This window comes from Plecotus auritus, assembly GCF_963455305.1.
Source record: "Plecotus auritus genome assembly, chromosome: 3".
In the NCBI taxonomy this organism is placed as follows: domain Eukaryota; kingdom Metazoa; phylum Chordata; class Mammalia; order Chiroptera; family Vespertilionidae; genus Plecotus; species Plecotus auritus.
This window is the reverse complement of record NC_137772.1, coordinates 150,880,109-150,895,348: the sequence shown is the minus strand read 5'-3', so window position 1 is coordinate 150,895,348 and position 15,240 is coordinate 150,880,109. Positions and strand designations below refer to the sequence as shown.

At 37.3% G+C, this 15,240-nt stretch overlaps 1 protein-coding gene across 2 annotated transcripts in view; it reads left to right on the top strand.

Annotated features, from left to right (window-relative positions):
• Window positions 1–15,240, top strand: part of NAV3 (neuron navigator 3) — a 607,457-nt gene that overhangs the window by 323,253 nt on the left and 268,964 nt on the right. For both annotated transcript variants that reach the window (XM_080659233.1, XM_080659232.1), the window contains exon 2: window positions 15,048–15,165. In XM_080659233.1, the coding sequence (XP_080515359.1) occupies window positions 15,048–15,165 (118 nt within the window). The remainder of the gene's footprint in view (window positions 1–15,047; window positions 15,166–15,240) is intronic.

Here is a 15,240-nt window from a genome sequence, read left to right as displayed (position 1 = left end):
CAGCTTAACTTCTAAAAATGCTCATGCAGCACTATTGCAACTCTGTGTAAGTGGAAATGGGAATTGCAGGAGTATATCATGTTAAATTAAGTCATTGCTTTGTGCCTTACTTCTGAACCCCGTGTTTTACCAAAATACATAATTAAGAAAAATATTCCAAGTCAGTAATTAAGTTGGTTCTTAAATTTAAATGTGTTACCTAGCAACTACTGAAGGACATCTCTTTCAAGGCAAAATAAATCATATTAATTTAGAAAACATCTGTTTTCTTATGATAATAGGCATGTTTTCATGGAGACAATCTGTATGTGAACTCTTCTCATTGGCAATTATACTCCCTTTGCTTTATATTCATCAGGTGAACAGAATTCTGCCTCTCAAAGGGCCACTGTTTATTCAACTTTATGAAAACCTAAGTGACCTGGATATTCTGGTGGCCTTTTGTCATTGTTGGAGGTTTGTGATCTGAATTTGAAGGGAACAACCCATGATTTTTATAGAGTACTGAATAGTCATTCATATTGCAAACGACACTATAAATATGGCAGGTTTAGAATTTACCACGATTTTAAGCACTACTCATCATATGCTTTTACCATTGAGCATAGTATTAGAGCTCAGTGTGTTAAGCATAGTTAATAGTCTAGGCTTAGCTACTTTACTACCTGTGTGACCTTTGGTAATTTTCTTCATGTCTCTAAATCTTAGTTTCCTTAATGTAAAGAAAGAATAATAAAATAACACTTTCTTTAATGTTGTTGTTTTGAGAATTGCATTATTGTACCCTTGTAGAACACAGTACAGTGACTAGCACATGGTGAGAAATCAGCATATTTTATTGTTCTTAGTACTATGACTCAAGTATATATAATTAACACTATAAAACTCACAATTAATATTTGAATAAAGAATACCATACTCTGCCCTAGCTAGTTTGGCTCAACAGATAGAACGTCGGGCTGCGGACCAAAGGGCCCTGGGTTTGATTCCAGTCAAGGACACATACCTTGGTTGGGGCTCGTGCGGAAGGCAACTAATCTATGTGTTTCTCTCACATTGATGTTTCTTTCTGTCTTTCCCTCTCTAGTCCACTCTCCCTAAAAATCAGTGGAAAAATATCCTTGGGTGAGGATTAACAACAAAAAAGAATACCATGCTACATATTGTACCTAATTTTCTCAGTTACTTTATCCAACTCAACTTTATCTAACTTTATCACATTTGTCTGAAAAAAAATGAGTTGGTTTAAGGATGGTCTAATATTGGACATGAAAATGGAAAAAAATAGATTTAAGAAGCATATGATGAAAAACCCTAAAACTATAAAACAAATTGAGCCCTAACGGACCTTTTTACTTTTAATTTCATAGAACAAAAAAGTACTTCATTGTGTTTTTCTGGAAACAAAATTAGTTTGGAATTGTGGAAAATTAGAGTTTTAGAGAAATATATAGGGTGAAACTTAGAATTACCTGAAAGACAAGTACAACTATTTGTACTTACTTTTATGTACCAGTACTCAAATACCTTGTAGCTCATGTAGCTAAATATTTGCCATTTCTTTCCTCTTGATTTGTAAGCATAAATCCAAATGTTAACCAGCATTATTTGTCAGAAAAAGTAAGGTATAGATTTTTAAAATTATACTTGAGATGCTTCTTGCTTTGGGAAAGAGAAGATTATCAGAGAATAAAGTGACATCAATTACTGTTTGCCTGTGAATGGCCTTAAAAGATAACCATTCAGGTTCTTAGGAATTATCTGCCTGTATCCTTGTCAAAAAAGAATGATAGGGCTGTAGATATTTCTGAGTAGAAATTATTGGTTAGAATAGTGGGTTTCTAATTATTTAGATCAAAGCCCCACCTCTGAATCTTCCTGTCAGTGAACGTGAATGCAAGAACTTCTGGTTATTTGCTTAAAGCAGCAATTTTTAACCTTTTTCATTTCATGGCACACATAAACTAATTACTAAATTCTTCAGCACACCAAAAAATATATTTTTGTTGATCTGACAAAAAAATAGTTATGATTTTGATTCATTCAAACAGATAACTATTGTTGTGTTGGCTGTTGTCTTTTTTTTTTTTTTTTTTTTTTTTTTTTTACAATCTAAGGGAAAAGAGGTCAGGGCTCCTGACTAAATAGTCAAGTATTGCATGTTTTACAAAATTCTGTGGCATACCAATGTGCCGCGGCACGCCAGTTGAAAATTGTTGGCTTAAAGGAAGCTACTACCTGTGCCAGCCCTGAAGGCCTCCTTAATTCAGCCATTAGTTTCCCATTACAATGCCAGAATAGCTGCCCTGGGACAGTTCCCTGCCTCTGTGTTTTAAAATCTCTGAGCTGTGAACTAGTGCTTTGCATTCCTTCTCCTAATTGCTTTTCTGGTCACTGGGTGCCTGTAAACATCCTGGTTCTTTTCTGATCTCTTAATCTTTTAGTTGCTCACCTACTTCCATCCTTCTGCTTCTGGGAAAATTCCTCATCTGTATTTATTCTGATTTTTGTCATTCCCATGTGCCCCCCCAGCCCTCCCTGTTGTCCTACAAATGTGTTAGCCTCATGTTCTGAACCTGAACAGGCCACTGCAAAGTGTCTTCCCCTTTCAGACCATGTGCCAGTGTTTGCCCTTACCTTTGTCCAGCTTTTCTTGTCCTCTGGACCCAGTCCAAACCCCTCTTACCTGGGAATCTCTCTATTGGGAATCTCTCTAGTGTTCATATTATAGATTAGAATCCAAAGTCTCACAGCGCCTTTTTTTTCCCTAGACCAAAAAGTGTTTTTAAATGTTCCCTATAATTTTCTTAAAATACCTGTAATATAATGCTTAGAAATAAATTTTAATTATATAAAAAAGATATTACAAAAATATTTATAGGGAAAAATACCTATAAATCTAATCACTCTCATTACATATACTGTTATACCCTGACTTTGTTTTTAGTATTTTTATATGCACATCTCAATATTATTTTATATTTTTCTTTTTTCCATTATACTTTTTAATTTTGCTATGTAAGTATATTAATTTCTGTTTTTCATGGTTACTTAATAGTTCATAGGATGAATAAACTATATTTAATAATGAGTTCCCTGTTGGGTCGTTATATTATTTCTGATGTTTATTTTCTTTAAATATTATAATTAACATTATAAATGACCATTTTTTGGCATGCAAAATGAGTAAGGAACATCATAGGGGTGTATAGCAAGCCTAAAGCCATTCTGAGAAATAATAATTAAATTTTTTATTATTCAAAAATTCTACCAACTAGATTATGATAGTGAATAATTATGAATTTTGAAAAGCATTGCTTATGTTTTTACATACTTTAGAAGCCATAAAATTTAATATCATACACACACAAACATAAATGTCACAGCTACACTAGAAAAGATGCACTTGATGGATTCAGAAATTGGTCATCTTCTAAAAATTTAAGAATGTATTATATTGAAATTGCCATAGAAACCATGTCATAAGTGATCATTTTCTTGAACAGTGTACCTAAACCCATTATTATCTCTTCTATACATCATAAAATAGGACTGTGATTATAAAACCTACTCTATTCAAATGAAAAGAAATAAATGAGGTGACCCATTTGTAAATTGTAAAGTAAAATTAGGATATTCGATATATTTAATATTTAGTACTGTTTTTATCATTTTTATTGAAAAAATCTGAAAATAATATACCAAGTTCCAAGGATCCCAGCTATGGAAATTTGACCAACCTATGTCTACACCCCCACCCTAGGACCGGTAGTAACAGATTAAATGGAACCACTGGTAGTCCAAGCTCAGAGGTTCAGAAGGAAGAGAATTATTAATGATGATGAGCTTATAATAAGTATTTTAAAATGTATATTCAATGACTTAATGAAAAAATTATCAGGAATGAAGAGAAAGTCCTTGGTAAGGATTGTGGGTACACGGCAGTGGTCTCTGGAAGAGAAAAGGGAATATTGGGAATGCCTAGTCCTCTGTTGGACTTGTAATTGAATTTGTGGACATTGAAAAGTTGTTCTGCAAAGAGTCTTTGGCTCAAGGAGAGTGTCTCTGTAACTCAAATCAATGCCAGCTTATAAGAGAACCCCAGGTTTCAGGGGCTCAGCACAATATTTGTTTATTTCTCTCACACACAGCCCATGGCATTTCCTGGTGGTGGATGTAGAATTGGGATCCTCTGGTTTAGACAGTCACTCAAGAACTCATACTGATGAAAGGTCTGCCATTTTCATTATGTGGCTTCCATGCTCCACCTGGACATGTACTTCCAGCTGCCCTGAGCGTAAAAACCATGGAGAATAGGATTCAAAATAATCATATTTTATGGAAACAAGTTAGTTTCTATGTCTCATTAATGAAATTAAAAAACAAAAAGTGGTTGATCTCATTATGCATGTGCAATAGTTATTATTGCATGTTTATTTGGGGCAAATATGTTCATGTAATTCATGAGTAGCATGTTTCATTGATTTTAATAATGATGCCTTATTCTGTATAGAACATCTTGCTTTTGCAAATGTTTTTTATTACAGTGAAGCCTCACAATAATCATGTGAGATAGGCATGGTAGATAAGGCTACAATCCCTGCATTAAAGAGAAGGAGACTCAAGTCTAGTAGTTAGTGGTGGGACTGGGAAAGGAGCCCCAATTTTCTGACTTCAGTCTCCACTTCTGAAAACCTTCAAAAACTTACTATTTTTTTCCTCAGGGGGTTTGGGAATTGGAGGACAACTGCATCAACTGAGATCAACTTGTCTGCCCAGTGAAAAGTTTTATTTCCTGAGTGTTCTGTGTTGGATGGTTGTTTTAGACCATGTTTCACATACCTCTTGAGGAACTTCAATCACAGGGATAGGTTTATAAGGAAACAGACTGTAAAATTTGGTTTGGAGGCTTGAATTTGAAATATTGGCCAATTTAGAATCTTTGATTTTTATTTGCCACCTTGTATTTGTATATAAATACAATATGAGCCCAGCCAATGTTGCTCAGTGGTGGAGCATGGACCCAGGCATCAAGAGGTCACTGGTTTGATTCCCAGTCAGGACACATGCAGGGGTTTGTGAGCTCGATCTCCCTTAAGGGATGTGCAGGAGCAGCCAATTAATGTTTCTATCTCTACCTCACTTCTCCTTCCCTCTCTCTCTAAAACAAAAACAAAAAACAATAAAAACATAATAAATAAATAAATACATAAAATATGAAATCATACAGTGAGCAGTCTGCATTTTTCCATTGTTATTTTCTGCTTTACTTAATGTGCAATAATTTATAAGGGATTCAGATGGAATCCTTAGCAATCTAGTAATTGGGGTACATTTAAAATGAAAGGATTTCAGGAAAGATTTGGGGATTTGTGAGGTGGCTGTTACTATGGTGACTTCTGAAGTCTTGGCGTTCTTTTAGCAGTCAAAAGACTTACGTGAGCAGTTTTACCTTGCCATGTAACAAAGCTACACAGAGGCAGCCAGAATTGTCTGATGATCTTGGAGTCATGTGGCTCTAGCCCCTACCCGTGGTGGTTTGGAGCTATAGCATGTCACTGGAGAGAAACTACCTGCAGGAAGCCAATAAATAATTGTCTGATTGGAATATACATTGGATCAACAAAGTGTCCTTAGCAATCTTGCCATGTGATATATATAGGTATAGGTGTGTGGTGTGTGTGTTTTATTATAATGTATGATAGCTTCAAAAATGCCAAATATTTGTGAAAATAGGATGTGCTTTAGTGGGGATCAACAAAATCTTCCAGATAGTGCTGTGTTTGCTTAGAATTCATGGAATAAAAAGGAAAGAAATATGGCAAGAAAACAAATATTTTGAAAAGTCTCCCCCCCACCCAGAAACTTTACTCCTGCTGCTTGTCACTGGCTAGATGGATGTCTGAGTAGTCCTGGGTGCTACACTTTTATTTCCATTGCTTTTCACTGCTGCTTTTTAGCACAGCAGGAAGTATGTTCCCTTCAGCTTCCAAGTTCTATGCTTTTAGTCAAAGTAAATGTAAATCACCCCTTGCTCATCACTTTCTAAATAAATAAATGATTTTCTGTCTTGAAAAAAAAATTTAAATAAATGCCTAACTTTCATGATTTATTAAATCACTAGAGGCCCGTTGCCGGAAGATTCCTGCAATAGGGCTTCCTGCGGCGGTCTGCTTCCCTCCTTTCTCCGCTGCCCCTTCTGCTTCCCTCCCTTCTCCCCCGCCCTGCCTGCTTCCCTCCCTTCTCCCCCGCCCTGCCTGCTTTCCAACCTTCTGCCCTGCCTGCTTCCCTCCCTTCTCCCCCACCCTGCCAGCTTTCCAACCTTCTCCCCCACCCTGCCTGCTTCCCTCCCTTCTCCCCCACCCTGCCAGCTTTCCAACCTTCTCCCCCACCCTGCCTGCTTCCCTCCCTTCTCCACTGCCCTGCTTGCTTGCTTCTCCGCAGCATTGGTCCCTTCTGCAGTGCTTGGCTTCCTTCTATGCTGTCTTCCGTCTTCATGCTGCGCCTGGATATGCAAATCAACCGCCATCTTGGTTGGGTTAATTTGCATACTCGCTCTTGATTGGCTGATGGGTGTGGCTTGTGGGCATAGCGGAGGTAAGGTCAATTTGCATGTTTCTCTTTTATTAGATAGGATTAATAATTTAAAAGGTTAAAAATATCAGAATAGGGCCCTGACCAGGTAGCTCAATTGGTTCGAGTGTTGTCTTCATAAGCCAAGGTTGATGGTTTGATCCCCCATCAGGGAGCACATAAGAGTCAACCAATGAATGCATAAATTAGTGGAAAAACAAATTGATGTTTCTCTCTCTATATCTCTCTATCTCTCTCAAACAACAACAATGGAACAAATGATTTGCAAATAGCATTTACAATTAGTATATTGTGGTCTCAGTGGGTTTTTCTTGGCAGAAAGATAAATTTAGTAGGTTACGTTAAATTATATATAAGCCAACATTCTTTTGTTACCTTGCCCTTACACTGAGATAGCATTCTCTTTACATTAAAATACAGGACTGATAAATTGCATTTCTAAAAAGTTCCCAGATGGCTCAGACACTGTTGGTCCTAGGATCAGACTTTGAGAACCACTGGTTTACACTAAAGTTTCTATCAGTCATTCTTCACTGCTAATTATTGGTATGTGAATGAAAAAAACCAGGTCAGAAACTTAGAAACGGAAATGCTAATTCATACATGTTTATTCTCTCTCTTTTTTTAATTGTTAGTATTGCAGATGTCCCCCATATCCCTTCCCTCTGCCCCCCTACATCCTTTTTACCTTTAGAGAATTGTGAGAACAGAGAGTTCTCTTGACTGTTTTTTTAAAATACCCTTTTGGTACATTTTAACATGCGCATTTTAGTTCATGTTGTCACCTGCATTATTAGAATTTTGCAAGCCTTTAGGATGGATTCCCCATAGAGCACTCTGTAGACACCAGATGTTATAGCAGTCAAATAAAGGATCCTCCCCCCTCCCAAGTTTGACATGCATGTGAGAGGCATGGAAATAACTGCAGGAGGCTGGAATTATGGAAGGCTCATAAATGAAACATTTCCTTTTGTGGGGGCTAAGAGTGCAGATTCTGAGCCAGAACATCTGGGTTCCATGCAGCTGTTGTGACCTGGAGAAAATACTTCACCTCTCTATTTCAACATTCTCATCTCTGAAATGGAATAGTAGTTTCCTCCTCTAAGGGAGCTTTGAGGTTTGAGTGAGTTATACCATTTAAAGTGTTTAAAACAGTGGCTCACTTTCAAACAGTAGTTAGTGGACAATGCCTCTTGGAGAAAGAATGCTATGTAGACCTTTTTTTTTTGTTCATGCTGCTGGTACCAGTGGAAATACAATTGAAGTTAAGTGAAATAAGATTTAGACTAGAACCAAAATTTTGCTATCTATAATAATAAAAGCGTAACATGCTAATTAGACTGGACAGCCAAACGACCTTCCAGACAACCTTCCGGACGAAGCTGGGGCTGTGAGGGCCAAGGCAGCCACTGTGGCTGTGAGGGGCCAAGGCAAGCCGCCATGGCTGTGAGGGCCAAGCCCCTTGCACAAATTTTGTGCATGGGGCCTCTAGTATGATTATAATATCCAAATCCTTTCTTAAAAATTTACAAACTGCGATATTCTCTGCAGAAGAAAGGATTGTTAATAACCTTTATGCATTGAAAGCAGGATAGATGGTTCTTTACTGTATATTTCATCTTCACCTAAGGATATTTTTTATTGATTTCATGGAAGGGAGAGGGAGAAAGAGATAGAAACATGTCCCCAATATGAAAACAGATGTCAATATGTTCCAAGCTAATTCTTATGTTCCAAGAAAACTCTGGCAGTGAAGGAAAATAAATATTCAATCAATGGATATTAAGTGGCAGAGCAGAAATTTCAGCAAGATAGAAAGAATCTTAAAGAGTATATGCTATTGCCTAATAGTTTCTAAATTCATGCTGATAAATAATGAAATATAAAATATGCCATTGTACCTCTTATTATTATTTTAATTACTGTAAAGTAATTATTATGTATATAATTATGCTAGAATTTATAAGAAGCCCTTTGATCAATGTAGTGTTATTAATTCTTCTGAATTAACTGAAATGATTAATGAGATGGCATTTATGTTTCTAATATTGCAGTTGAAACAGTTGAGGAAAACTGGCTTCAGCTGTATAGAGGTAAATCTGATTAAAGCTTTGACCAGAACCTTGAAGACAAAAATACTTATTGACACTGGTACAAAAAATACCAAACATTGATTTATGATTAATTTGATGCTGTTCCCAGTTATTTCAATTTCTTCATTAAAAAACCTATAGTTCTTACCACATCCTACAAAGTACATTAGCTCACATTCTGCAGCTTATTTAACTGAAGCTCACAAGTTATGTACTATGATTACCATATTTTTCTGTGTATAAGAAACTATTTTTTTCTAAAATCATTAGACTGAAAATTGAGGGGCGTCTTATACATGGAAGTCAGCCGGGGAGCCACGCAGATGCTTAGCTGCCCATACCTTGTCAAACAGGCTTCCTCCAATCATGAGCCTTATTGTTACTGATGTCAGCTGATGCTGTAATTGGAGGTGGAGGTGGTGAGTGTGCAGATGCAAGAGAGAGTGGAGCAGAGCCTTCTGAGCCCATAAAGATGTAAAAAAATAAAAAGATAAATACCGGTAAGCGATAGTCTTATTCTGCAAAATTCAAACTGAATGTAATCAGCTGTGCAAAAGAGCATGGAAAGAGAGCTGCGGAGAGACAGTTTGGACCTCTTCCCACTGAGTGTATGATCAGACAGTGGAGAAAACAGGAAAAACAATTCCTTAAGATGCCAAAAAAGAAGAAGGCCTTAAGAGGAAAACCAGCAAAATGGGCAAACTTGGATTATGGAATAGCGCCAGAGTGGCTTATGTGTGTCAACCAAGCTTATTCAATGTCAGATAAGAATGTTTGAAAGCAAAATGAACAGTGTTGATTTTACAGGAAAGGCAAAATGGTGCTTCAATTTCATGAGGAGAGAATGATTGGCCATGAGAACACGAACAAAGTTAGCTCAGAAAATGCCACCAGTTTATGAGGATGGTCTCATATATATAGACAGTGACTCAGAAGAGAGCAGTGATACAACAGAAGTTAAAGAAATTGATATGTCTGAAACTAATAGTGATGAAGAAGAGAGGAGTGATGCACCAGAGGCTGAATAAAGTGACATGCTGCATAATATCGTAGTATTGGTATGTAAACATTAACTGCAGTGATTACTAAATAAAAATGTGTTTAATGTTTAAAACTAGTGGCCGGTGCATAAATTTGTGCACATTGAAAGGAAATTAGTTAGAAGAAATATTCTAATATTGCTATTCGCCCTTTCTCTATAATAGAAGTGTCAGAGATGAAAAAAAAATTAGTAAAATATACACGAAAATAATATATAAATTGATTAATTAATAAACAATAACAACATGATATAACAATGAATATTTTCCATTAAATTTTTACTGTCATAATCTTCATTTATCATTAATTTTCTAAATATGCTGGATATTCTGGAAATTTTATATCATTTGGACAAACTTTGCCTTTGCTACAACATTGAGTAAATTTTTTATCAGATTGTTTTTCACCCAAGAAATTTAGGGATAGGCAAAATTGACATGTAATAGTCATTCCACCACAATTGTGTTCCGATAGCTGCATCCTCATTTACCTCATTTTCGTTATGAATGCATTTCCTACCAATATTGGTAGTACTTGTTGATGACTGTTCTTCAGACATATTCTGTCAACCACATCACTTTCTTTTGGCTTCAGAGGTATGTTGTGGCAATAGTTGTCCTTCAGACGTATTCTGTCAACAATTTCAGCTTCAGAATGTCAACAAAAACATGATGTCATTACCCAGTGCCCACACTCACCCTTTCTGGGCTGGGCTGTGGGCTGCATTTTGTGCCATGGCAGCGCAGGCTGCGATTTGGTGGGCTGTCACTCTGGGGTGGTGGCAGGACCCACTTGGGGGGAAGCCAAGTGTTGCTTTGTGGGCACCAGGTCCGTGGTGCTGTTTCTCTGTGCGCATCACAGCAGCTCCTGCATTGAACGTCTGCCCCCTGGTGGGTAGTGAACCTCATAGCGACTGGTCAGACAGTGGCAAGGACATTTAGCATATAGCCTTTTATATATAGACTAGAGGCCCAAAGCACAAAGATTCGTGCAAGAATGGGCCTTCCCCTGGCTGCTGGCACCACCTTTGCTCCAGCCCAGAGCCACCTTTCCACCTTCACTCTGGCCCACAGCCGCCTTTCGGCCTTCCCATGCTGCCCAGCGGCCCGGAGCAGCTGGGGTGGTGCAGAACACCTGCGTCGACGCCATACGACAAAGCCTCCTGCCCTGGCCACTCAGTGCCTGTGTATGCAAATTAACCTTCCATATTGGTTGGGTTAATTTGCATACTCACTCCTGATTGGCTGGTGGGTGTCAGGAAGGTACAGTCAATTTGCATCTTTCTCTTTTATTAGGGTAGATATTGGTTTCTTAATTTTGGGTTGGAAAAGTGTGGGGTGTCTTATACACCGAAAGATATACTAATATTTTTTGTAAAAATGAACCATGGACAACTTTGGTGTTCAGATCCAAAATCCAGACATGATTTCATCATTCTGTTGTATTTATTTGAACAGATTTGAATGGCAGTTGACTAGGTGGTTTGCATCTGCTCTCATCAGAATATTACAATAAGTTTACCTATGAGTTTTAAATACATTGATAGTCTATGCGTCCTTTGCTTGAAGACTGCCTCATTAAAGACACACCTTATATCTCCACTTTTTTATTTTTAAAAGATAGAAAAAATATTTATATAATATTTTACATATACATTTTATAAGTTTTTATTGTTTTATACTAGAGGCCCAGCGCACATGAAATCGTGCACGAATAACTCACTTGCGCTTGCCTGCTGGCCGCCTCGCCCATTGCCGCTCATAGCTCTCCACCGCTCATAGCTCTCCGCTGCTCATAGCTCTCTGCGGCTAGTAGCTCTCTGCCACCAGTAGCTCTCCACAGCTAGTAGCTCATGCCCCCACCCCACCCGCTGCGAGAGCTGCTGCTCGTTTGGTCATGGCGGCATTACGGTGTGACAGCCATGGGCCTTTTATATAAGAGAGTTCCTTACCTACATTATAACATCTTTTTGAAAGGCACTGATATACTTGAAGGATCTTAGGTATCTTTTACATATGTTTATTAGAAAGAATAAGTAAAATGATGTGTATAAGACTTAGTTTTTAATAGATGTTTCTTTTAAATTCATTTATGTAGTCTGAATTGATTTTTTTTTTTATTGCAGCTAAAGTCAGAGCTACTGTCTGAGCAAAGTTTCACATGTTAAAGTCTTCTCAGAGAAACATACATTTTTATAGTAGGGTTTCTGTAGAAATCAGGTGGCTTCCTTCTACAAGTCAAAGCTCTTTTACATGGATTCCTGGTCCATGTAAAAATTGTTTCATGAGCCTAATTATAGCCTTTCCCAATAAGGTCTTGAAGCTTAGCCGCTGGGTTACCATTGGTTTTCTTACCTAAGTCCTGGGAGGGATTTAGATAGAGGCTCAGGTACTGTTGGCATGCATTTGGCAAATGCAAATATTATTGTTTTCACTTTTTAAAAATGTTTTTATTGATTTCAGAGAGAGGAAGGGAGAGCAGGAGAGAGGGATAGAAATATCAGTGATGAGAGATAATCATTGGTCGGTTGCCTCCTGCATGCCCCTGACTGGGGATGGAGGCGGCAACTTGGGCATGTGCCCTGACCGGGAATCAAACCATGATCTCCTGGTTCATAGATTGATGCTCAACCACTGAACAACACCGGCCGGGCTTCTTGTTTTCATTTTTAATATATTTCATTCTGTATCTATTTAGATAAAAATCTCCCATAATGTAATGCCTTCATAAAAGAAAATCCATGAAATATGGAGTTTTATGGAGTGATGTCCCAATGGAGGCATTGCAGGTCTACATGAGAAAATGACAGCTTACAATCAGATATGTTCCTCTGGGTTGGAGGGTGGACAGATCTGTGGGCCCAGTGCATCAGAAGTCAGGAAGAGTCAGAGGTGTGAGTAATGTCAGGAGCGAGCAGTACAATTTCTTTCATCTTCTTTCACCAATACTCTCTAATTTTTAACCCTCTGCCAAATGATACCTTTAACATTGTTGGAAAGCTATCATAGCAAACACCAGATGCCATAATAATGATGATAATAGACCTTTCTTCAGGGCTGACTCCGTGACATGTACTTTTTAAGTGCTATCTTAGTTCTGACACAATCCTATAATGTAAGTAGTGTTATTTTTATTTGCAAATGAGGAATCTGCTTACCTCAAAGCCAGGCCTGCCTGACTCCAGAACTCATGTTCTTTATCTTTAAAGTCACTCACCTGGTTCTTATAACTCACTGCTATGACATAGGCACAAATCAAGACTGGGTCAACCAGTAACAGCATGGTGATTACCAGAGAGAAAGGGGGGTGGAGGAGGTAGGAGAAGGTTTAGGGGGAATAAATGGTGATGGAAGGAGACTTGACTTGGGGTGGTGAACACACAATACAGTATACAGATGCATATATCCTAGAATTGTACACCTGAAACCTATATAATTGTATTAACCAATGTCACCCAATAAGTTCAATAAAAAACTATTTTAAAAATAGTGGGTCAACCTGAAATTTCTACTAGAAGGCCAAACAATTAATGCTATATTTTGTTTTATGTATAGATGAGGGGAGTGTGTCAATGTTTTAGATCCTTACTAGTATAAATCCTTATAAAAATAAAATCTTACAATAATACAAGAAGAATAAATTTTTTTATTGAGGAAGATGATCACCATCTAGAAGTCATGTGCTTGTTTTCTAATTCTGAAGACAATTATATGACTTACTTTTCTCACACTTTAATATTTTCATCAAAGATCATGAACATGAGAAAGGAGATGTAATTTTGCTGTCATATTTTTTCCTATGCAAATGGCTGCTTCCAATTATTTATATCTTCCAGAAAGCTTAATCACTACTACTTATGCATTAAGATGCAATTTTATATTTTGTAAAATAAAGAAATACTCTATCTTCTAGATTGTATTTTTGAATATTTATATATAGGATCCATTAAAAAAACCCCACACAAAACCTTACCAGCTCTACATTTAGGTAAAAACACAGCATATGAGTGTGCAAAGATATGTATATAAGGGTGTCTTACAACTTTAGTTGCAATGAAAACATATTTAAACAAATTAAACATCCTTCAACAGGGGGATTGGTATGTATAATAGAAAATCAAAGATAATGAGATAAATGTATGGGAAAATATATGGGATATGGGTTTAGAAGTTTTATTAAAATGGTATATAAAATTTGAGCCAGCTTTAGCTTAAAATCCTAGTGTGTGTGTATGTGTGTGTGTGTGTGTGTGTGTGTGTGTGTGTGTGTGTGTAACATGGTGTTATATAGTAAAGTGTAAAGTTCTAGAAAAAACTTCTAGAACTATTCATGCCAAATTATTCCAAAGTGGGTGGGGTTGCAAGTTGTGGGGAGACTTTCACTTCTGATTCATTTTATTTTTGTAAAAACTACGTTTGGTTTTGTTAGATATAAGAGTGCTTTTTTACAGTCTGGTTGGCATTCAGTGCTTATGATTTAAGCTACAACTTACCTTTCCAGTCTAATACATCCTATTTTCAGAATACTGTTTTAATTAAAACTGAAAAGTCTGAACATTGTTATCCTTTCTGTTAGGTTACATTACATGAGTAGGGGCCCCATTCCATTTGAAACATTGGTAACATTTTATTTTTGTGAAACTTCTGGCCAGTTCCAACTTTTTCTTCTATCATAATCTCTTACTGGAGTCACTTTTACTGTGTCAAATTGCCAGCGTCCTCATTGTAATTTCTATATTGTAATTTCTATGTAATAATTGCATTTGATTCCTCTCTTATATAAATACATTTCAAGAGGCTGAAACGGGAGATAACGGTCTGAATAAAATATCTTAGGGGTTTGCAATTAATTCCTAAAATGATGCCAAAAGTATTGTCACATATAGTATCACATGTGACAAATGTAGTGAAGTCTTCTCAGAGAAACACATTTTTATAGTAGGGTTTCTGTAGAAATCAGTCCAGGTGGTTTCCTTCTACAAGGCTAGACAGATTATTTACCATCTGATGGAACCAGGGGAAAGAGAGTGAAATCCCAAACTGATATGCAAACAGGAGTCATCTGGGAAGGGAGACTTGCTGTGTCACAAGTGACTAGCCCCTGGTTTTGAAAGAGTGAATCATCTCCCTTTGAAACAAGAGATAAGTGGAGGAAAGAGCTGTTTAAAATTTTTTACAACTATTTCCTTTTGAGCTATGACTTCGTAAACTGGAATGTGATTCAGAATAGCTTTCCTTTGAATCCAGCATTTGTCTTCAGAGTTTTTATTAGCTCCTTTCCCTCAGCCCATCTCACTTCTTCCCTCCCTCTGTTCAATAGATTTACACTGACTGGGCCAACCACTACCTGGCAAAATCGGGCCACAAGCGGCTGATCAAGGATTTGCAACAAGACATTGCAGATGGAGTGCTGCTAGCCGAGATCATCCAGATCATAGGTAAGCCCTGCCCTGTGAGAGAAAACCTGACTGGCTCTGCTCCCACTCCTTCTGGAAAAATACAATTTAAGTCAA